Below are 24,783 nucleotides of genomic sequence, written 5' to 3'. Positions count from 1 at the left end.
GAGGGGGAGTCCTTTGTTCATCCCCCCCTGGATACTTGCCACCTGTGTGACCAGGGGCAGATCAATTAACCTCCCTAGACTTGGTTTCCTCATCTGTAGAGTGAGGGGTTTGGACCACATGGCCTCTGAAGACTGAACTCTAGATATATAGTCCTATGCTTTCTTCTAGAGAGAAAACCACAAAAATCTGGTAATATGCCTTGGATATGCCCCATTACCCACAGAGCACTTAGATTTTAAAATACTTTTTAAATACATATATGTGTATGTATACACACACATCTATCTGTGTTAAGGTAAATTTAGATCAGTAGATTAATCAGCACATACATAAAGGAGTATATGTAATGTATATTTGTACATATTCCGATACAGACTCTTCTGCGAACCATCTTTGTACAAATGTGTGTTTATGTTTATAGATGTATATACAGATATAAAGATGGTTCACAGAAGAATCTATAAAGAATATATATGAATATACATGTGTATGTGCGTGTTTTCATTTCCCTTTCAATGCCATCTTCCAACCTAGGTTGTTAACATCTGTGGTTCTTAGGCATTAAGTTCCCAAATACTCAGGACTCTACCTTTGGCATCCATCTAAAATTAGGAAACTCTTAGGCCATTGCTCCTAAGACCAACTTGAATTTTTGAGAAATATCTGATTTATAAAATATGTATGTACATAGAGTATGTGCCCTATAGACATGGGATTTTGTTATCTTCAGATAAAGAATGCAATCTTTTTGCTGTTGGAGTGACTGCTGAAGCTTGGGAGGACTGTGGCAATTTCTTAAAATAAGACAACAATTAAGTTTGCCACCTGAATTGACTCTTCCTTTTACTTCATTGTCCTAATTTCAATGCTGTTGTATCCTGAAGAATAGGGAAATCAGAGAAGAAAGAGAGAGAGAGAGTCAGAAGGGAACCACCAGTCAGTGGAACAGTCAGAACATTTTATATGGGCACAGTATGGGGCGCCCTAAAACAATTATGATGGTAACATTGAAGATCATTGATCAAAGATCACCATCACGGGATATGTTGGGGATGTAGACTCTAAGCGATCACCCTAATGCAAATATTAATAATATGGAAATAGGTCTTGATCAATGACACATGTAAAACCCAGTGGAATTGCATGTGAGCTATGGGAATGGGATGGGAGGAGGGGAAGGAAAGAACATGAATCATGTAACCATGGAAAAATATTCTAAATTAATTAAATAAAATTTTTTAAGACAATAAATGATCACCATCACATAACTGATATAATTATCATGAAAACTTTGAAATATGTGAGAATTACCAAAATGTGATGTAGAGACATGATTTGAGCACGCTTATTAGAAAAATGTAGACTTGCTCAATTCAGAGTTGCCACAAACCTTCAATTTGTAAAAAAAAAAAATGCAATGCCTGCAAGGCAAAATAAAGTGAATCACAATAAAACAAAGTATGTCTGTAGTCTTAAGTCACCTATACGCCCTATACCTAGATTTCCTTATCTGTTCAATGGAGATAATAAAATTTTCAATGTCTGACTCTCCACAGTTGTTTTAAGGAAAACATTTGTAATCCATAATGCTCTTTATAAATTACCTTCAGTCTAGCCCCATTTCTGACTCATAAATTAGTGGAGTCTGAATTAATTAGTTGGTTTTTTTTTTTAAACTTACAGGTGCAAAGAAAAGAAATACGATTATGAAAATCTACCCCAAACTTCTGTTGTAATAGCTTTTTATAATGAAGCATGGTCAACTCTTTTACGAACAGTTTATAGTGTTCTTGAGACATCTCCAGATATTCTGCTTAAGGAAGTTATCCTTGTGGATGATTACAGTGACAGAGGTAAGCAGCTTTTTAGAATGAATTTTGTTTGAAGACACATAGTTTTTCTTGGTATAGCAATGATGAAAAATGTTGTAAAAATAGAGTAGTACTTTTTTAGCTGTGACTGAATTTTTGGGTGATATGAATGTAATAAATATATGTATGTATATGTGTGCATGTGTATGTGTGTATTACATAGAGTATGTGGTCTGACACTTGTCATTGATTAGAGTAAGTACTAGTATAACTTACTTTAGGTAATTGTCTTTTTATCGGAAGATAAAGAGTTTGAGGAGAGTAAAAAGAGGCATACCGCAGTCCTTTTTGTTTCTAACTCTTTTTTGTCCTATGAGAGGAAAGATTAACGGATACTTTGAAAGCCCAGCAGAAAGCAGGAAATTATTTACAGTGAACTGGATTTCCTGGATAGGTGACTGGCACTAGTAGTGGAAGGTAAATGTTATTTCTCTGATAAGACAGGAAGATTACTGACAGGGTGAGTAGGAGAATGAAGCTGGAAGAGGCCCATTGGTCCTCTCCTTTCCTGGTCATCTTTTATTTCTTCCTCTTCCTTTCTCTAATCTTTTGCACATTTTCCATTAGACTTCTGACCACTGATGAATCATTGTTGAGTTGGTGATTGGTCTTTACCTTAATCTGTAGTCCCAGACCTAATACTATCAGACCCCAAGTTTTTGTTGCCTATCCACAATATATCCTCTACTGTTGGTTCACAAGAAATGTATCATACACTCCTTATTTCTAGGCACTTATAATCCACTTAATATATAATGTAATTAGGAAATAGTATAAGAACTTATATAGTTAAGTGCCAAGTTTTGTTTTAGAAGGCAGTAATGTTGTAGAATTATAAGAGAGAGTTCAATGTGAGTCAGAATTGTTGGGGAAGATTTCAAGGAAGGATTAAAGCTTTTAACTTATAGTAATGTGGTTACTCTGGACCTCAATGACTTCATCTATAAAATGGACATCACCTGCCTATACATAGAATACTAGGTCATTTCCTGAGATCCCTTCTTGCTAAAAATCCTTAGTATTTATAATTTTGTATAATTCTACAGATATCAAGCCTTATATAGTGTTGTCATACTATTTTGTGTTTGTGTAAAATTTCTGTCACTGAAGTGAGATTGAATTGCTAAGGGTCACCTTGATGATTGAGTAGCTGATCAGGTCTTGTGTAAGCATTGTGTCTGTAGGTCTAGTGGCTGCTAGTCACTGAACTATGGGATGGCATTTTGGGGAGTCATCAGCCCAATCATGAAGTTCCTTTAAGTGTGGGGAAATAAGAGGGATGATAGCTAAGATACATACCATCAAGCTACTAGGTTGAAAATTTTCTATAAATATATAACTTTTATTTAAAGTAGCAGCATAAACACTAATGAAAAATGATCAATGTTTACATATTACTGTTGAGATGAAATACTATTGGAAGAAAGAGTTGGAGAAATACAATACCTAGGCACAAGGCGACTCCACTCTTATATCTGAAAAGGCATCTCTACACTAGAACTGTCAGCCCTGACCTGCAGGGTATCATATATCTCACATTTTGTGGAATACAGAGACTGGTTACTAGATAGACTGTGAAAGGAAGGAAGGAAAGGAGGGAGGGAAGAAGAGAAGAATGGAAAGAAGGAAGGGAGGAAGGAAGGGAAAAAGGGAGGAAGGAGGGAAGGAAAGAAGAAGTGAGTGGAGGTCCAAGGGAGGTGTCCATCAGTTTGCTTAAAGATGGCTCAGGATGGAAGCTAAGCAGGCCAAAGTTCTTGCTCTTTAGCAGTGGAGTTGTGCCAATTATCGGTGGCTAGACTTCCATCTTAGGTAGGATACTAGGAAACTAGTGGGGTCTAGTCTCAAAAAATGAAGGAAGGTATTAGAAATGCTAGCAATAACAATAAGAGAAGAAAAATTAAGGAATCAGAATAGGCAGGGGTGATAAAACTGGCAGATGATAGGATGGTCTAGATGGAAAATCCTAGAGATTCAACTAAAAAAATTAGTTAAACTATCAATGATTTTAGCAAAGTAGCAGGATTTAAAATAAACTCACAGAAGTCATCAATATTTCTGTCACCAACAAAGTCCTATAAGAAGAGATAATAAGAGGGCAGCTAGATGGCTCAGTGGCTAGAGAGCTAACCTGGCTAACTGGCCTTTAACCTGAGGTCCTAGGTTCTAATCTGGCCTTAGACACTTTGTTGGGTGACCCTGAGTAAGTCACTTAAACCTAATTGCCTAGCTCTTAATCATTTTTCCACTTTAGAACCAATACTATTGATTCTAAGACAGAAAGTAAGGATTTTTTTTTGTTGTTTTTAAAAGAAAGGAAAAAGAAAAGCGATAATAAGAGATAACCCATTTAAAATATCCATAGATAGAATAAAATACCTAGGAGTATACCTGCTAAAACAAATCCAGAAACTACTTGAACATAATTATGAAACACTTTTTATACAAATAGTAAGATTTAAATAATAGGAGAAATATTAATTCTTTTTTTTCATTTTAAACATTATTTTATTTGGTCATTTTCATACATTATTCATTGGAAACAGATCATTTTCTTCCCCCCCCTGCCCTCCCCCTGCCACCCCTTCCCTTGCCGACGCACGATTCGTCTGGGTATCACATGTGTCCTTGCTCTGAACCCATTTCCTTGTTCGTATTTGCATTAGGGTGCTCATTTAGCGTCTCTCCTCGATCATGTCCCTTCAATCTCTGTAGTCAAGCAGTTGCTTTTCCTCAGTTTGTCCTCTTCTTGAGGATAGTTTTTTTTTTCCTCGTAGATTGCTGCAGGTTGTTCAGGGACATTGTAAAGCCATTACTGGAGAAGTCCATTACGTTCTCTTGTACCACAATGTGTGGTACAATGTGTACTCTGTGTACAATGTTCTCCTGGTTCTGCTCCTCTCACTCTGCATCACTTCCTGGAGGTTGTTCCAGTCTCCATGGAATTCCTCCACTTTATTCCTTTTAGCACAATAGTATTCCATCACCAACAGATACCACAATTTGTTCAGCCATTCCCCAATTGAAGGGCATCCCCTCATTTTCCAATTTTTTGCAACCACAAAGAGTGCAGCTATGAATATTCTTGTACAAGTCTTTTTCCTTATTATCTCTTTGGGGTACAAACCCAGCAGTGCTATGGCTGGATCAAAGGGCAGACAGTCTTTTATCGCCCTTTGGACATAGTTCCAAATTGCCCTCCAGAATGGTTGGATCAATTCACAACTCCACCAGCAATGCATTAATGCCCCTACTTTGCCACATCCCCTCCAGCATTCATTACTTTCCATAGCTGTCATGTTGGCCAATCTGCTAGGTGTGAGGTGATACCTCAGAGTTGTTTTGATTTGCATCTCTCTGACTATAAGAGATTTAGAACACTTTTTCATGTGCTTATTAATAGTTTTGATTTCTTTAACTGAAAATTGCCTATTCATGTCCCTTGACCATTTTTCAATTGGAGAGGCTTGATTTTTTTGTACAACTGGTTTAGCTCTTTATAGATTTGAGTAATTAAGAGGTTTTTGTTATGAAGATTGTTTCCCAATTTGTTGCTTCCCTTCTGATATTAGTTACATTGGCTTTCTTTGTACAAAACCTTTTTACTTTGATGTAGTCAAAATTATTTATTTTGCATTTTGTGACTCTTTCTAAGTCTTGCTTGGTTTTAAAATCTTTCCCTTCCCAAAGGTCTGACATGTATACTATTCTGTGTTCACCTAATTTACTTATAGTTTCTTTCTTTATATTCAAGTCATTCACCCATTCTGAGTTTATCTTGGTGTAGGGTGTGAGGTGTTGATCCAAACCTAATCTCTCCCACACTGTCTTCCAATTTTCCCAGCAGTTTTTATCAAATACTGGATTTTTGTCCCAAAAGCTGGGGTCTTTGGGTTTGTCATAGACTGTCTTGCTGAGGTCATTTACCCCAAGTCTATTCCACTGATCCTCCTTTCTGTCTCTTAGCCAGTACCAAATTGTTTTGATGACTGCTGCTTTGTAATATAGTTTGAGATCTGGGACTGCAAGGCCACCTTCTTTTGTATTTTTTTTTTCATTATTTCCCTGGATATCCTTGATCCTTTATTCTTCCAAATGAACTTTGTTATGGTTTTCTCTAATTCAGTAAAATAGTTTTTTGGTAGTTCAATGGGTATGGCACTAAATAGATAAGTTTGGGTAGGATGGTCATTTTTATTATGTTAGCTCATCCCACCCATGAGCAATCAATGTTTTTCCAATTGTTTAGATCTAGTTTTAATTGTGTGGAGAGTGTTTTGTAGTTGTGTTCATATAGTTCCTGTGTTTGTCTCGGCAGATGGATTCCCAAGTATTTTATATTGTCTAGGGTGACTTTAAATGGAATTTTTCTTTCTAATTCTTGCTGCTGAACTGGGTTGGAGATATATAGAAATGCTGATGACTTATGTGGGTTTATTTTGTATCCTGCAACTTTGCTAAAGTTGTTGATTATTTTGATTAGCTTTTTGGTTGATTCTCTAGGATTCTTTAAGTAAATCATCATATCATCCACAAAGAGTGACAGCTTGGTCTCCTCATTGCCAATTTTAATACCTTCAATTTCTTTTTCTTCTCTAATTGCTACTGCTAGTGTTTCTAGTACAATATTAAATAATAGAGGTGATAATGGGCATCCTTACTTGACTCGAAATCTTAATTCTTGATGCTTGGGGTGAGCCAACATAAGTAAAAATGATAATCCTAAATAAGATAATCCATTTATTCAATGCCTTCCCAATAAAATTACCAAAACATTGTTTATTTAGAGAATTGCAAATCAAAACAACTCTTGAGATATCCACACCTATCAGATTCTCTAACATGATGAAAGAACAAAATGACAAATATTGGAGAGGATGTGGAAAAATGGGGACACTAATATCCTGTTGGTGGAACTGTGAATTAATTCAATCATTTTGGAGAGCAATCTGGAATTATGCCTAAAGAATTACAAAAGTTTGTCAACTCTTCGATTGAGCAATGTTTCTTTCTTTCTTTTTTTTAAACCCTCACTTTCCATCTTGGAATCAATACTGTGCATTGGCTCCAAGGCAGAAGAGTGGTAAGGGCTAGGCAATGAGGGTTAAGTGACTTGCCCAGGGTCACACAGCTGGGAAGTGTTTGAGGCCAGATTTGAACCTAGGACCTCTTGTCTTTAGGCCTGGCTCTCAATCCCAGCTGTCCCCAGCAGTGTTTATTTCTTAAGGTGATCATGGAAAAAGGAAAAGAACTTATATAGCTTAAGAATTTTATTGGATCTGTTTCCCAAGGTAATTAGGAAAAAGGACAAGAATCTACATGTTCTTTTTTCTTAAATTTTTTTCTTAATAGAATTTGTTTCCAGATATTTCAGCCTTTCCCAACCCCTCCCCTCATAAAAAATACTTCATCTGGTAAACAGATATGTTGATGCATAGATTATATCTTTTCAGTTTATTCTCTGGTGGTAAAAATTCACAAGTTATTCTTCAAGTATTAAATCTGTTCTCTTGCTTCTGCTTGTTTTACTCTTCATTATCTTGTCCAAGTTAAAAAAAAAATTCATCTGCTCATCATTTCTTTTGGTGCAGTAGTATTCCATCATAATCATTCATATACCAGAATCTATATGTTTTAAAATATTTATAGTGGCTCTCTTTGTGGTGTCAAAGAATTGGATATTGAAGGGGATGCCCATCAATTGAGGAATGGCTTAACAAATTGTGGTGGAATGCTACTGCATAGTAAGAAATGATGAGCCAGTTAATTTTTTTAAAACACGGGAAGACCTACATGAAATTATAAAGAGAAAAGAGAAGAACCAGAAGAACATTTTTTAAAACATTATTTTATTTGGTCATTTCCAAACATTATTCATTGGAGACAAAGATCATTTTCTTTTCCTCCCCCCCCCACCTCTCCCAGAAGAACATTTTAAATAACAATGTAAATATTGTTTGAAGAATAACTGTGAATGTCCACCTCCTGAGAAAGAACTGATAAATAGAAACATGCATGACATAATGATCTATAATGTGTATATTTAGTCAAATGATGCCTCCTCTGGGGAGGGAAAGGGAGAAAGGGAGGGAGGTACCTAGGAACTTTAATGAATAAACAAAGAAATAAATTAAAAATAAAATAAAATTAGAAAATTCTAAAAGAAAAACAAGAGAACTTGATTCTAAATTGATGTCTTTCAGGGGAGTGTTATTTGGGATGTTCCTGTATTGGGCCACCCTTTATTTGCCTACCCATATAGAAGTACCCATAAACAATAGCAGAAGTATGAGAATGAGAATAGGAAGGCAACATGACAGATACCCAGTACCTAGCCTAAAGAACCCAAAGATACACCTTTTGAGGTATTGCTGGAAATAAAAACTAAAAAAACTAAACCTTTTCCATAGTCCTTTGGAGCTCTTTTGTCCTTGTAGTTTCCCTTTGTTGTAGATAGCTTGCTTTGTATTTATTTGTTTGCATGGTGTCCTTGAGGGCAGGGGCTGTCTTTTGTTTTTGTATCCCCAGTGTTTAGCACAATGCCTGGCACATAGTAGGTGCTTAATAAATGTTTACGAATTGAGTTGAAATCTTTAACCATCTATGAAGCATCTTGTATAAAATCTGGCTCCATAAAGTGTATAGAAGGTTGGGCTTGGAGTCCGGAAAACTTGGGTTCAGATCCCACCTCAGTTACTACCAAATTGGTGACCTGGGCAAGTCCCTTAACTTCTCTAGGGCACAATTCTCTCATCTGTAAAACAAGGGGATTGGACTGAGTGACCTTTGAAGTCCCTAGCAGCTGTCAAGCCACTTCCCTACCCAGCCTCTGGAGTGAGAGAAAGACGGGAGAAACTGGGGGAAACCGGGGGGATTCAATCACCCCAACTTCCCCAGTGTCTAACCTCGCTGGCCCAAGTCGAACTACAGAGCTAGAGAAAGACGCTAGCCAGGGGAGAAGGAATGCCAAGACCCCTCTCCCAAGGAAGGGCACCCACTAGATACAGAAATGAGCCAGCTTTTATTGTGTGAAAGAGGAAGAAAAAAATAGATTGAAGCTTGAGGGACAGCATGCAACAGCAAATTCTCCATAGTAACTCCTGGGAGTGACTAATAACAGTTATCTTATCTGGAAGTCTGTGGAGGCAGTCCCGTGAGATAATGATTGTTTTATCTGGAAAGAATTCCAAGGAGAGTGGTGCATCAGGCCCTGTTGGTGCAGTTAAGCAGGTACCTCATTTGATAGGTCCCTGTTCCTCAGGCTTAGCTTAGAGTCACAAAGGTTTATTGCGGTTTATCAGATACCCCTGGAAAAACGGAGGCTTGAGCAAATCTTATTAATTATTATAGTTAATATTCTTTTTGCTTTCCCGAGGCTCTAAATGTGTGTTCCAAAAATCAATGACCATACAATATCATTAAGCCTTACTAGGTGTCACACACTATGTAGACAGTGGGGATACAAAGGCAAATATAATCCAGACCAAAATTTGGCACCCCAACATTCGTATGGGAGATACGTTGTGTCTTCAGGGCAAGATTTATTTCTCCATTTTGTTTCTGGTCTGTTCTCAAAAGAGGGCAAAGAAAACATTTTGGAGAGACGGTGTGTTAAGTAGTGGGAAAAGTACCAGCTCTGGAGTCAGAGAACCCGGGTTCAGATCCTACTTCAGCGACTCAGGAGATGGCTGCGGGCATCTCTGGTTCCAGAGTTGTGGTCCTGTCATCTTATGAAGGCTGTTTTCAATGAAATATGCATGTACGTAAAGTGAATGAGATTATAAATTCATTGATGCAGGTGGTAGAGAATGAGTCCATGGTGAGCACTTAATGAATAGACGTCTCGCCCAGCTTTGATGTCTCCCACAGAGTCCAGCCCAATGTTGGGCACATTCATCACTCAGTAAACATTTGCTGATTGATATCAGAGGACCCTTAAATGAGAGGGAGAAATCAATAGCGTCTGCGGCAGATGGCTTAGTGGTCTTAGCAGGAAGAACCACATATCCCACGTCCAGTTAAAAGCGTGGGCCTGGCCATTGCCCTGAGATGGATATACTCCTGCTGCACCAGTCTGCAGAAATGAGATCAGCTTCGTCATCCCTTGTATATCTTAGATTAAAGACGATCGTGGATGGCATCCTTGTGAGATATTGGCGTTCGCGAGAAAATAGTAGTGAAACAGATTTACTTGAAGATTTATCTAATGGCTAAAATACATTTGTAGAATCTTATTTGTCTTAGCTGATCAATTATACTTGAAACGTATAATTAAAGGAGAGAGATCACAAATCAAAACCTGCCTTTCCTAGCCAAGCACCAAAATTCAATTTCATAATCTCCCAAGAAAGTGGTGGGATCTGAAGAGTACAGGGGGAGTATTGAAGGGCGATTTGGCTGTTACAGGAACATTTTAGCTCAAAAGCAGCTCAGTGTATCTCAGGGTGAAGAAAATCATCCAGTTCTGGAGATGAATACAGGAGCTTTTAGTTTGAATAGGAAAGGGCATCCTTTTCCCATTAGGATCAAAACAGAGAGAAGCCATGACTAGAGTTGATATTCAGGTCTAGGGGATTTCTTCTTGGGATTCACATCCTCTTTAATATCTTCAAACTTTTTGCCAGACTGATAAATAATTTATCAATATGTATAATTTTAATATTATATTGCAGTTCAACTATTACATGAGTATACATACCCCCCCCCCCGTGAATTAGATCACTTTGCCTCTTTTCTCTCTTTTTTCCTTCCTTCTTCCTTCCCCCTCTCCCTCCCTTCCTCCTCTTTCTCCCTTACTTTCTGTCTTAGTAACAACTCTAAGGCAGAAGGACAAAGGCTAAGCTAATAGGATTAATTGTCTTCCTCAGGGTCCCACAGCTAGGAAATATCTGAAGCCATATTTGAAGCCAGGTCTTCCAGACTCCAGCCTGGTGCTCTATCCACTGGGCAGCCTAGCTACTACCTACTATTTCCTGTTTCAGTATCTTCATATGTAAATGGTAACATGACATCAACAGGAATGCATACAAATATTATCATATTTATAATTAGATACTTCATTTGCCCCCACCTGTTCTATAAAGTTTCAACTACATTGTCATCTTTAGCATGCCCCTATACTCTGGCATTCCTTCCCTCTTCCTTTCAACTTCCTTTTGTATTATATTGTAAATTCTTTGAAAGCAGAGATTATTTTTCTTATTTGTATCTCCAACACGTGAAATAGGGTCCAACACATAATAGGCACTTATTAGATATTTATTGAATTATAAAGACGTTTCCAAATGAACAATGTGAATATATACTTTGGGTAATTTGCTTTAAAAATTTTTGTAAGCTTAGAATTAGAATTTTTTATAAGCTTAGAATTAGAATTATGTATAAGTGCCATGCTAATTGCTATTAATTTATTCAAGATCAGTTAACAAATATTTATTGAGTAGCTACTATGTACATGGAGAAGTGATTTTCATTGAATTCTTGGCATCTTGAGGTATTATTCCTATATTTTAGTGGAGGAAATTGAGACTAGATTGGTACTTGGGATTACCAAGAAAGTACATTTTTTGAAATTTTGAATATTGTTAATAAATTCCTTTTTTCCTTATAGCTACATGATACATCATTAAGTTTAAATTGGCATGGAGAGAAGTATACCATGGATCATTTGGGTGTTCATCAAGATATCTGATTTTGTTGGGGTGGAAATAAATATCTTTTACCAATTCAGATTGCCTTCCCATCTATAATTTAGCAAATAAGTCTGTGAATGGCTTGAGACTCAGAGAGGTTAAGGGAGGGATTTACTCATGGTCATACTGATACATTTGAATCCAAATTTTCCTGAATCCAAGTCAAGCACTCATCTTAATTATTCAATATTGGAGGAGAATAGACAATTCATATTACTGAAAATACCTGATGAAAATAATTTATGTGGTTTGCTGTATTCAAGATATAGGAAGTAGCTGGATCTGAAGGAGGCACTGTGATACAGTGACAAAGATTTGACATAAAGGGACATAGATTTGAAGTCCAAAGATCTAGATTCAAATCCTGGCTCTGTTGCTTTTAGCCCATATGATCTTGGCTAAGTCACCAACCTCTTTGGATTTGGAATTTTCATCTATAAAATGATGAGAACAGGACTGAATGATCTTTAAGGTGTCTTCCAACCCTAAATCTACTGACCTCTGACTCTTTATTTTCCTAAGGCATTTTATTTTAACAAGGTATGTGGAAACTTTATAATTACTGAAATTAATTACTGAAATTTTTCAGCCTATTTCTCAAAGAATTTAATTTTTTTTGTAAAGAAGTGGTATATAATAATATAGAAAAATAAAATTGTATTTGAAAACGTTATCTTTTGAAAATGTAAAACCATTTACATTAGAGTTAGTTAATTACTCAACTTCTTCTTGTTATTATTCTTATTCTTAGAACATTTAAAGGAGCAATTGGAAAACCATTTATCTGACCTGCCTAAAGTACGTTTAATCCGGGCAAATAAAAGGGAAGGACTAGTTCGAGCTCGGCTTCTGGGTGCTTCTATAGCCACTGGGGAAATTCTGACATTCCTTGACTGTCACTGTGAATGTCATGATGGCTGGTTGGAGCCACTACTGGAAAGGTAGGAGAATTTGTTTTAGTTAAATGATTTGAAATGAAATGAAAAAAGAATAATTTTTAAGAAACTTTCATCTTTGTTTCTTTCCTTAATGTTGCATTTTCACGATGCTCAGATCATTAAACTGACTTGCATTCACAGGTACCAACAGATTTTAGTTGATCTTTAGATCCATGGTTGAGAATAGTTTGAGAATCTTGTCTGTCTCCTCTAAATTCACACTTCCACCACCCTAAATACAGGCCCTTAATCACCTCTTGTCTGAACTATTACAGTAGCTTTCTTCTCTCTCTCTCTCTCTCTCTCTCTCTCTCTCTCTCTCTCTCTCTCTCTCTCTCTCTCTCTCTCTCTCTCTCTCTCTCTCTCTCTCTCTCTCCTTTCTGTTTCTCTCTCTTCCTTTCTCTTCCTCTATTTCTGCCTCTCCTCTCTCTCTTTCTGTTTCCCTCTGTCTGTCTCTCTCCCTCCCTCTCTCATTCTTTCCCTCTCTCCATCTCCTTCCTCTTCCCCTCCCCTCTTTCCAATTCATCTTCCACTCAACACCAACAAAATATAACTCTAATCATGGCAGCCTTGATAATCAATACATTCTAGTGACTTTCTATTACTTTCAAGATGAAAAAAAAATTCTATTTGCCATTTCCAGAGTCTTTTCCAACCCTTCCAGGCTTCTTATACTTTGGTCTTCTATACACATTTTATGAGCCATTTGCATTGGCCTAGTGGAAGTTGTATTCTTCAACACAAGGCTCCATTTCTTGACTTAGTGCCTTTTCCTTGGCTTCCTTCAGGTCTCAAACTTAAATCTTAACTTCTGAAGTAGGATTTTCCAAACCCCTCCAATTACTCTAGGGCTTCTCTCTCTGAGCTCCCCTTTCATGTACTCTGTATATATCTTGTATATGTCTAATTATTTATATGCTGTCTTTCTTATTATTAATAGATATGAACTCCTTGAAAGCAGGACTTTTTGCCTTTTTGTATCCCCAGGCTTAACACAATATTTAACACAGCAAAACTCTTAATAAACGCTTTTTGATTGATTAGTTGCTAAGCCTAAAGTCCAGCTTTATATTCCTATTTTCGTGTCAGAGAACCCTGAGTTCAGGTCTTGACTCTGTCACTTAATAGTTGTGTAATCTAGAGCAAATTCACTTAACTCTTCTTAGTTTCACTTTCCTTATTTATGGGATCCAATGACTTATGGGCTGGAAATTGAACACTGAAATATGCAAATAGATGTATAATCTTATCAGTTTGGGTATTCCATGCCTGCCTATTCTGCAAGACTTTTGTTCATAGTCTCACAAGTTTAATATAGAGAGGTCCCCCAAAGTGCTTTAGGCCTTCCTTTTTTTTTTTTCCAAGGGAAACATGAAAGGCCCATCTTTCATCTGCTGAGTAACAAATGCTTCCTAAATGTTTGTTGAGTTACCAGCCAAATGACCTTTCTTCTCATCCTATCCTAAGTTTCTTTGAAGACATTTTTTATTGCTTTTCATCTTCAAAGTCACTTGTTGGTTATGTTCTGCCTACTCACCTAGTTGCCTGTCCTTCCTCTGTTACTTTTTATGAGATATTTATTTTTAATTCTCGAAAGATTGTTGTATTCCCTGTCTCACTGCAGTACAGCAACACTGATAGGATAGTCATATGAGACTGTTTGGCCTTTGTTTCCATGAGGAGCTTGAGATTATTAAAGGAACTTTATAATTTCTGGGGAAATCTGACCTCTTCTTAAAAAAAGGCATATCAATGTAGACTTTTACTAGAAGAAACATAGAGTTTACTGATTTCTCCTTTAAAGAAATCCATTTTTCCTAAAGTAAAAAAAAAAATTAAGATTTATCAAGCTAAGTAGTGGTATCTTGGAATGAGACAGATATGTCAAATTCTCTTCCTAGTTTCCTTTATATAATAAAACTAGAACTATGAGAAGTGCCAAGGAAAGAATGCTACCATTTTTCTGCCCCTGGCAAGGGGATACAAGGAAAGACTATAATGATGTTGATCTCTGATCATTCCTGCATGCCCTGGCCCCTGAGAAGCTTGACACTTGTTACCTTCTTCTGACCCCATATTGAAATTACATTTCTTTCTGGCAGGAGCTCTTGGTGTTTTTCAATGTCATATCAATTTATCTGCTAAGACAACCCACACCGGCCATGTTGGCTTCACCTTTGACCCTTGGAAAGTTCTTGGAGCCAAATCATTCCACCATTGATTATGGAATCTAATTCAATACAGAATATCCAAAAGAAAGCTATTCACTGTAATCTACCAGAATTAGAAGCACCAGATGTGTTGATAATTTAGAAGCTAAGTATCCAGCAGGCTGGGGATGCTCTGTTTCTAAGGTACCTCATAAATCAGAATTTGGAACTGGACCAGGCTATGCTAGATGAAGCTCAGGGAAAGCCATTAGGCAGACTCGCTTTTGTAGAGAACAGGTCAATTCAGAAGACTCCATGGGATTTCTTGCAGTGGCCCTCAGCCTTCTGTACTATTAACTATACTTTAAGCCTGCAGAATATTAACCTAAATCCACTTTGGAACTGAATTGATTTCTCTAGCATCTGCTTAATGTGGCGATAATACTAGACCACAGAAGTCTAGATTTGAGCCATTAGATTTGACAAGAATCAGAACTGCTTATAATAGTCATAGTAAAAATAGTTAATGCTTTAAAGTTTAAAATGCACCTTAAATATTTCATGTGGTTCTCAATAATAGCCCTTTGAGGTGGTTACTATTATTATGCACATTTTACAGATGAGGAAATTGAGATTGAGAGATTAAGTGACTTGTCCCAACTTCCAGAGCTAGTGAGAGGCAGAATTTAAACCCAAATCTTCTGGAATCAGCATCTAGTACTCTTAACCATTATGCTATACCTCCTTGTTTCTATGTGTCAAGGTTACATTCTGCTAGTTTTTATTCATTAGATCCATGATAGTGCAAAGAGAAGATAAAGTGGAAAGGATCTTCTGAATACTAGAATCTGTGGGTGTCTTAGCTATGCCCCCATTTTCCAGTTTCAGTTTTAATGCTGTAGACTAAAAGGAGGATATGATTATTTTTATTTAGTTCTTTTATTATTTAATGACACATATACATTATATGATATAATGTATTATACATGTATATGGTACATATATTATAGTACACATATGATATATATTACATCTATATTATTCCTCAGTTATAGATTCATTGAAGACAAAAGTTTTATATTTCTTTGTATTAAAGAGCCTAGCAGGGACAGTTTGGTGACTCAGTGGATAGAGAGTCATTCTCAGAGACAGGAGATCCTGACACTTCCTAGCTGTGTGACTCTGGCCAAGTCACAAAATCCCTATTTCCTAGCACTCACCACTCTTTCTGCATTGGAACCAATGCATAACATTGATTCTAAAATGGAAAGTAAGGATTTTAAAAATAAATAAATAAAACAAGGTGCTTAATATCTGTAATCTATTAAGTTCTGTAGTTCCATCCAAAGTGCTTTCATACACATGATTTCATTTGATCCTCACATCAACTATTTGTGGTAGGTAGAGTAGATATTATGCCTTTTGAGCAGAGGAAGGAACTGGACCTTGAATGTCAAATAAATTAATTTGGACATGATCTTTTGCATAAGCAGTAGTGGAGTTGTATGAATTCTTAAACAGGGTAGAGACGTAATGAAAGTAGTATTTTTTGGCAGCAATATGCAGAAAAGAAGATAGAGCCCAGGAGACCAGTTAAGAGACAATTACATTAATTTGAACCTAAAGTGATGAAGACTTGGATGAAGGCCATGAACCATACATATATCAACAACAGAAATGGAGTGTGAACAGTCCAGAGCTAAACAAAAATTTATTTGCATTAAATTACATATTTGCTTATCGTTAATCAACAACAGAAATATAACACATAGTCTGCATAACAAGTTTTTAACAGGATCTAGGGAAGTCAGTGATCTTAATTTGATCTGATGCCCTCCTAAGAAGTTCTCAGTTATGATTATTTGAAAAATGATCAATAAACTTTTCTTTTGTTACTATACTGATGAGAATATACTCAAAATAGAGAGGTAAGGGGGCAATTAGGTGGCTCAGTAGATCGAAAGCGAGACCTGGAAACTGGAGGTTCTGGATTCACATTTGGCCTCAAATACTTCCTGGTTGTGTGACCCTGGGCAAGTCGCTTAACCCCCATTGCCTAGTCCTTACCACTCTTCTGCCTTGGAATCAATATATAGTATTGTTTTAATATGGAAGGTATGAGTTTAAAAAAATAGACAGGTGAGCTTCAAAATATTAATAACAAAACCAATACAATAAAAATGTTAATAAATCCAAGAAAGTCAAAGCAAGACACTATTATACCCACTTTACTAATCTGACTTCTTAACTGATCACTGGAATGAAACTGCTTTCTCCCATAATTGCCCAAACAGATGCCTTCTTACTCTTTTTTATCTCTCTACAGTCTTTGACACTGATAATCCCCCTCTTCTCCTGGATACATTCCCCAGTCTGGGTTTTTGTTTTTGTTGGTTTTGTTTTAACTTCGAGAGCTTCTCAGTCTTCTTTGCTCAGTCATCATCCATAACAGGCTTCCTAACTATTAAGAATTTGTGGTGAATCAGTGGTTTCAGTTGTGTCCAACTCTTTTGTGACTCCATTTGAGGTTTTCTTGGCAAAGATCCTGAAGTAGTTTGCCATTTCCTCCTTCAGCTCATTTTACAGATGAGAAAAAAAAAAACTGAGGCAAACAGGGTTAAGAGACTTTCCCAGGATCACACTGCTAATAAGTGTCTGAGGTGGGATTTGAACTAAGTTCTTCCTGACTCTGGCTCTATCCACTGTATCACTAAGCTATATAGTTATAGATACCCCCCCCCCCCAAGCTTTGTTCTGGGTCACTGACCTGGTGACTACATGCATTTCCCTGGTTTCAGTTATGATTTCTCTGTGCAGAGCATGCCTAGATTTATACAACCCATCCTAATCTCTCTCCTGAGCCACAGCTGGTCTTCCTGAACTGTCCTTTGTCCATCTCAGACTGGAAATTTTGGGAGGCTTCTCAGATTCGGCGTGCCCAGAATGGAACTCTGTATTTTCCTCACAGCCCACCTCTTCCAAACTTTTTGTTGCTGAGGGTGTCATTCCTTCTAGTAAACCAGTTTTGCAATCCTGGTGTGATCTTGGGTTCCTCACTCTCACTACACAGCTAGGTAGTTGCCAAATCTTGTCCTTACTGTCATTGTTTCTCTCTGTAACACTCTTGTGAATTGCCCCTTCTCTCTACTCACAAAGCTACTCCCTTAGCTCAGTCCCACATTCCTTCTCAACTGGACCATCGAAGCAGCTTCCGGAAGGGTTACTCTTCCCCTTTCATCCATCTTCCACGCCTCCAGCAACATGATTTCCTTAAAAGCACAAATTAACCGTGTCACTTCTCTACTCATTAGACTTCCTGGCCTCTTTAGGATTTAATAAAAACTTCTCTGTTTGCCATTTAAAACCATTAACAACCTGGTCCCTTCCTACCTTTCCAGTCTTATATATTACTTTCCCACTCCCCACCTCAATTCTCTGGCCCAGCCAAAGTAGCCCATTTGCTGTTTCTTAAGCCACTGTTCAGAATTCTCATTCCTGATCTCTCATCTCTGTGCCACCTGCCTGGAGTGTTCTCTTCCTCACCTCTGCTTCTTAGAATCTGTTGCAGGCCTTGCTCAGTTACAGATTCCTCCTCTCAGGCTACTTTGGATCTACTTTGTATGTCTTTGGTATTTATTGACATGCATGTATCTTGTCTAGTCTGTTAGGTTCCAAATTCCCTGAAGGCAAGGACTTATTTGGCTCCTGCCTGTTCATCCCCATTCCTTAGTTCAGGGCCTGGCACATAAGAAGTGCTTGTTGATTGATTGATTTACTGATAAGGAAACTGAACCTTAGAAAGATTAAATAACTTGCCTGTTTTCCTAGTTAGTGTCAGAAACAGGATTTGACCCTGATTCTAAATGCTAAAGAATAGCCCTTCTCATTATTCCTTATACTTTTTGAAGATTTTTTTTTTCACCGTGTTCAGAAAACTGCTTCTAAGATGATGTCAGGCCTATTTTTTCTTGATTGAACCTACTTCTCTAGTCTTATCTCCCTTGAGTTATACCCTCTGTTTTAGCTAAACGGAACTGCTTGTTATTTCCCAAATGAACCTAGACCTTTCTTGCCCCATCTAGGCCGTGCTTTACCCAGCCTTTCCTCAGCCCTATCCTTGCCTGCCAAATGCGTGTTTGTTTTTCAAGGATTATCTCAAGTTCCACCTTTAGGAAACATCTCTATTTCCCAGATAAATGTCAGCTTTTCTTCCTCTGAAACCATAAGAACATGGTGTTCTTTTGCCAAGGCACTTACCACATTGTGGCAAGCTGTTTAATGAAGACAGAGACTCTGCCTTACTCTTCCTTGTATCCTCCACAATACTTTATACAAAGTAAGGACTCAAGATATTGATTGAATTGAAATCTGTGTTTCCTTCAGCACCCAACTCAAGACTTACTTTCTCCTTGAACCCCTTATGGTTGATCTTCCTTACTCTCTTCTAGCAGTTGTTTATAGCCCTAATAAACACCTGAACATAGAGTGACTTGATTTTTCGTAAGTAATTTTCTGTATGAACTGGCTCTTCAACTTAACCATAAATGTCTCAAAAGCTGGAATATCTTTTATTTCTTTTGTATATTTTTGACAGGGTTAGCACATTTGTGGGCCAAACAGTGGGTGTTTCCTAAGTACTTGGTGACTAATTGAATAGTTAAAGACCTAGCATGAAACAATAATAAAAACCACACTTCAGGGTTCTGATTGCAGTGTTATTGTCACAGCTAATCATATATTATTTAATTAAATACTGGCTGTGAATAAATATATTGAAGGTCAACCAAGTATTCTCTTAAGATTTAAGTTCTAAGAGGATTTGGGTGTTCATTTAGTTCAAATAGCTCACCAATGTAGGAATCCTATCTCCAAAATCCCTAACATTGTCAACAAATATTTATACTAACACACAGTGATAAGGAATACTCTGCTCGCTGGTTAGCCAGTTCCATTTTTGGTTGCAGTAGCCTGACAAGTTCAATTGAAGTCTTGCTTAAAATTATGGACAATTATTCTTCAAAATCAGAATGTAAGCAGAGCTTTAATTTTCAGATTTACTAATGAGCAACATCTAACTGCTATTTTTAGGATTCATGAAGAAGAATCAGCAGTTGTTTGTCCTGTGATTGATGTCATTGATTGGAATACATTTGAGTACTTGGGAAATGCAGGGGAGCCACAGATTGGAGGTTTTGACTGGAGACTGGTATTCACTTGGCACGTAGTGCCACAGCGGGAACAAAAACGAAGGCGCTCCCAGATCGATGTCATCAGGTCAGGAATTGTTTGTCTTTATGTTGCTTGATTTTTCATGCTTATTACTTTGCCAGTCAGCTCTAATTATGACTCTTATCATGGACACATGTCTTTCTTCTTGATCTAGAGGTTCTGATCTATTTTACCCAAGAAAATATATGAGAAAATCTTCACTTGGTTACCATCTTGGTCACAGCCTTGTCTGGACTAACGTTACTATTGATCTCCTCCAGGAAAAAAAAATATTGTTATAGGCTGTCCAAAGACCTCTGTGTGTGTGTGCGTGCACGTGCATGCAGTATGTCTTGGATAGGGTTGTTGGTTTCAAAGATAGATGAAACCTAATAAGGTCCCTTTTAGTTGTGAATCTATAATCCTGTAATCCTATGAAACCCCAATGAAATCATAATTAAGTCTTTTAACACCATTCAGTTGAATAAGCTTGTGGTCCAAGTATAAAAGAAAAGTTAACAATGGTCAAGAAAACCATGTGTTCTTTTGAGTTCCCATTGGCCTGCTGCCCCAGCCCCCATTGTGGGCAGTGAGTCTTTGTTCTGATAAGTTGGTAAATTGGATAAACTCCAGTTCATAAGGTGAAAAGTTGATACCAGAATAAGGGGTAGCCTGGGAAGTGAATGATGGCCTTCCCCAGTTGGGGCTTTTGTGAGTCCTGTAGTGCTTCTGTATTTCCAGGAAAGAAAGTGTTCTTCAAACTTTACAGTTAGAATAAACATTTTCAGGGAGGAATTAAAACCAATAGGTCTCCTGGTATAGTGGAAACAATGTTAGATTTAGAATCTGGAGGGACCTGGGTTTGAATAACCTTTCTAACATTTATAAGCTGTGTGATTATGGGTAAGTCATTTAAATTCTCTCATTTGTAAAATGGACATACTACAGGTGTGGGGCTCAGATGAGATATAAGCTGACTTGCAAACTTTAAAGTGTTATATAAATGTTAGCTGCTATAATTATTATAGAACGAGAGCACCTTTAAATTAGTTCAAGTCTCCAGGCAAATGCTCTCCCAGAGTACTCAGAAAGGACTTGTAAAATGATCACAGCAACCCTGTTAGTAATCTGTGAGGAATAATGGATAATGAGAGGTGCCAAAAGCCTTGGGACAGGGAAGTAATGCCTCAGTTTCCAAACAGGGAGAAAAAGTGGTTTGAAGAAACTATTGGTTGTAAATTTAATGTTAGTCCCTAACAAAATTATAAATGTGAGATTGCTATGAAAAATAGTTTTCTAACCCTTCTAAAAGAAATCAGTGCCCATTAATGAATGAATGAAAAAACATTTATTAAACAGTTTCGGCAAGTACTGTGCTAAGTGTTGGGGATGTAACTATGAAAGTGTATCAAGTCCTTGCTCTCTAGAAGCTTCTGTTCTAATGAGGGAGTCAGTGTAAAGGAGAATGATGGACAAAGAGGGATATTTTGGTTTGGGAAGTCATAAGGAAGATGAATAAAGCCATAGAAGTAGATTGGGACACCCTTTATAGTAGCAGCTGACAGAGATGTGTGGAGTGGAATTTTGGGGAGGCTCGTACCCCCAGAAATCTCTCCAATGATCAGACAGGAAAATCGATAAGATGCTAGCAGAAGAAAGTTGCTTTATTTGGAGAAATCAGCAGACAGCAGGGAAGAGAGGAAGGAAAAGGGATTCTGCTCACAAGCAGCTTTCTTGGGGCAAAAATGTCCTCTCTTCTTCTAGGTACAATCACAGACTTTTAGAATAATCCTGACACAAAATTCTCCTCTTCCCCTCTGTCCAATCCCACAGAAGGGGGCATCATGACATTATTAGTCTTGAGTGCATGATTTTCAACATTACATACTCCTAAAGACCCCCATGATCAGGAAAACCTGTGACTATCATGGGATTCCCAGGCTGAGGACCTTAATGATACTTTTGAAACTCACTATACTTTCCTTCCTTCAGCTTATATAGTTTGACTTTCTTCCCAGAGTAGATAAACTCTTCTCAAGGTTTTTGGAAATAGGTTAGGATAGCTAAAAGTTTTTGGAATTGGCTGGGGGGGGGTCTAAAGAATAGTAATACTAAGGGGTCTTGAAAATTGGGGTTACAACAAGCCAAATATTCCTCTGAGAATTACATACTGAATCTCTTCCCTCACAGAGATGAATGGATTATGGTTCTAAAGTGAAGTGAATGGGGATGGGGAATCTGGCCTTAGTTTTGAGAAGGAGATGGCTAGAGAGAGGTAAAACTTAGGTGGAGGTGGGACCAGATGTAGTGGGTGTTCAGACAACCACCCTATAAAGGGTCTCAGAGCAGAATTAAATCAACTGAGGCTTGATTTCCGGACTGGTAGGGACAGGCTGCGAACCCTCAATGAGGTGAGTGACTGAAGAGTCCATGAATTTAAGAGCTATCATGGCTTCAACAAGAGTTAACCATTCTAGAAGCACATTTTTTCTTTCGATAAAGGTACTAATAACTCTTTAATTAGTCGAAGACATTGATTATTCTTCCCTCTTCCCCACAAGTCTCCTTATTAAAGATCTTCAGTCTTTCTTTATGACTTGATTTCTAAAATCCTCACTAATTCTGATTGTCCTCCTGGGGACAAAATCTGGCTAGAACACCCTTCTAAAATATGGCCTGAAATCAGTATTTCACACGTGGGCTGACCAGTATAAGCTGTTTCACTTCCATTAGTCTTAGCATTACAGTCTATTAATGGAGCAAAGGATTACATTAGCTATATTTTTTAAAAGCAGCTGTCACACTATTAATTACTCATTTATATTGAGGCGGTGCTGAATTGTAACTCCTGGGTTGTTTTTTTTTTTAAGGAGCTCCTGACAAACTAAATCTCCTTTAACTTATACAAATTATTTTTTTCAAATTAAGACAAAACTAAATTTCTCTCTCTTAAATTTGATGGTCATGATGGTTTAGACATCATTCTGTTGAGTAACTTTTTTTTTTAACCTTTCAACCTCTCCTTTGAACCTATTCAAACTCTCCTTCTAGCTTTGGGCTGGCTACAAACTTGTTATGGTTTTCAAGCTGGATGTGCTCAAATCACTGATAAAAATAAAAAAATTGGACAGGCTCCAGGCACTTCAGGAGAATCTTTCCTTTATGAGTGATATCAGTGCATTAATCAATGCTCTTTTGGTATAATTGTTCATTTAATGCCCCAAACTCAAATTGAATGGAATAAAGGCTATCTTTCTCTCAAAATCTGACTTGTATCTAACTTAAATGCAGCTGGTAGTTGATCCAGTTTTTCTGGGTATACATAAGTCCTAGGGCCTCACTGTGGTTTCTCACTGGCTATGGCTGTATAGTATGCCAATGATGTTGGTGTGTGTCTGTTAATCTTAAGACTGGCCTAACCAAGATTGGAGAGGTATATCTCCAGGCCTGCCAGATGGTGAAAGATTTTTTTTTAAATTACAGTGATTCTCAGAGACTCCCCACTGAATCACAGAAGAGTTTCAGTCTGTGCCAGTACAGGGCATACTCATGCTAACAATATTTTAAATCCCCAAAGGGCTAAGTACCTATACCTAATTTTTTCCATTTCAAAGACATCTAATTTGCCTATATTCAGGGCAGCCTATATTTGGATTAAAATGTGGTAGGAAAAAATTCATCTAGTCATCATAGAAGCTAATGGATATTTAAGAAGAGTCAGAGGCTGCTAGAGAGAGTTATGCATAAAACCGAATAGAGCTCCAAATAAATGGAAACTTCTCCCTTTTGTTTCTAATCTAAACCTATTGAGGTTTGAATCTTTTATGCTATCAGAACTGGAGATGTAATCATAACTGACTTTTTAGCATTGTTATGAATTTTTTGATGCCTACATTAGAATCAATATTTGAATATTTTTTAGGTCCCCAACTATGGCTGGTGGACTATTTGCTGTGAATAAGAGATATTTTGAGTATCTTGGATCCTATGATACAGGAATGGAAGTGTGGGGAGGAGAAAACCTTGAGTTCTCATTTAGGGTAAGTGTTACAATGAACTATTTGAATGAAATTTTAGTTAAATTCTCAACTGGATTCTATTGAATATAAGGATATGTACTCTAAAGGAGTAGTGGGAATACTCTATAACTATAGAATACACTATAACAATAGTCATTTGTATTAATGGATACACTAAGCACATAACCTGTATTAAATTCATGTTTTAGCTCTTACTTGTATAAGAGCTTAATAACCCAGGCACATGCCACAAGATACAGCTAGTATTACAAACTGGTAACCCCATTAACAGTTTAAAGTAAAATAATCAGTTCTGTATTGATTATAGAGAGGTAACAACAGCTAGGTGGCATAGTGGAATAGGGCCTGGCATAAGGAAGACTCTTTTTCTTGAATTCAGATATGGCCTCAGACACTTCCCAGCTGTGTGACCCTGGGCAAGTCTCTTAACCCCCATTGCCTAGCCCTTACCAGTCTTCTGCCTTTGAACTGATACACAATATTAATTCAAAGACAAAAGGAAAAGGTTTAAAAAAAAAGAGTGTATGTATCCTCTGTTCTCTTCCCTTTCTCCCACCCCTCCGTATTTAGGAACCATCTTGTACCTTCTTTCTTTATGATTGAGTCACATTTTTATTCAAATCTCAGGATCTTTTTCCTAAACTTTAGATGACTTAGAAAAGCAAACTGGATATATCTTCCCTGGTAGTCTGTGTACCAGCAGCCAGAAACGCTTAAACAAAGTAGTATGTGATCTTCTAGTGGTTTGGGCTGCAGTGTGACCAGTGCCCTACTGAACATATATAATCTCAAGATCTAACCATTCACCGTACATCTCTTATATCCTACTTCTACTTTCTAAATTTTTCTGGGTAAAGGAACCCATCAAGTACTCTCTGCCCAATTT

At 37.3% G+C, this 24,783-nt stretch overlaps 1 protein-coding gene across 1 annotated transcript in view; it reads left to right on the top strand.

The window, feature by feature from the left end:
- The window catches only part of GALNT12 (polypeptide N-acetylgalactosaminyltransferase 12), a 56,334-nt gene that overhangs the window by 5,507 nt on the left and 26,044 nt on the right, over positions 1-24,783 (top strand). The window contains exons 2-5 of the mRNA XM_007498995.3: positions 1,685-1,854; positions 12,313-12,502; positions 19,738-19,923; positions 23,780-23,897. Of these exons, the coding sequence (XP_007499057.1) occupies positions 1,685-1,854; positions 12,313-12,502; positions 19,738-19,923; positions 23,780-23,897 (664 nt within the window). The remainder of the gene's footprint in view (positions 1-1,684; positions 1,855-12,312; positions 12,503-19,737; positions 19,924-23,779; positions 23,898-24,783) is intronic.

This window comes from Monodelphis domestica, chromosome 7 (genome assembly GCF_027887165.1).
Source record: "Monodelphis domestica isolate mMonDom1 chromosome 7, mMonDom1.pri, whole genome shotgun sequence".
Taxonomy (NCBI): Eukaryota; Metazoa; Chordata; class Mammalia; order Didelphimorphia; family Didelphidae; genus Monodelphis; species Monodelphis domestica.
This window is presented reverse-complemented; position numbering and strand designations above follow the sequence as displayed.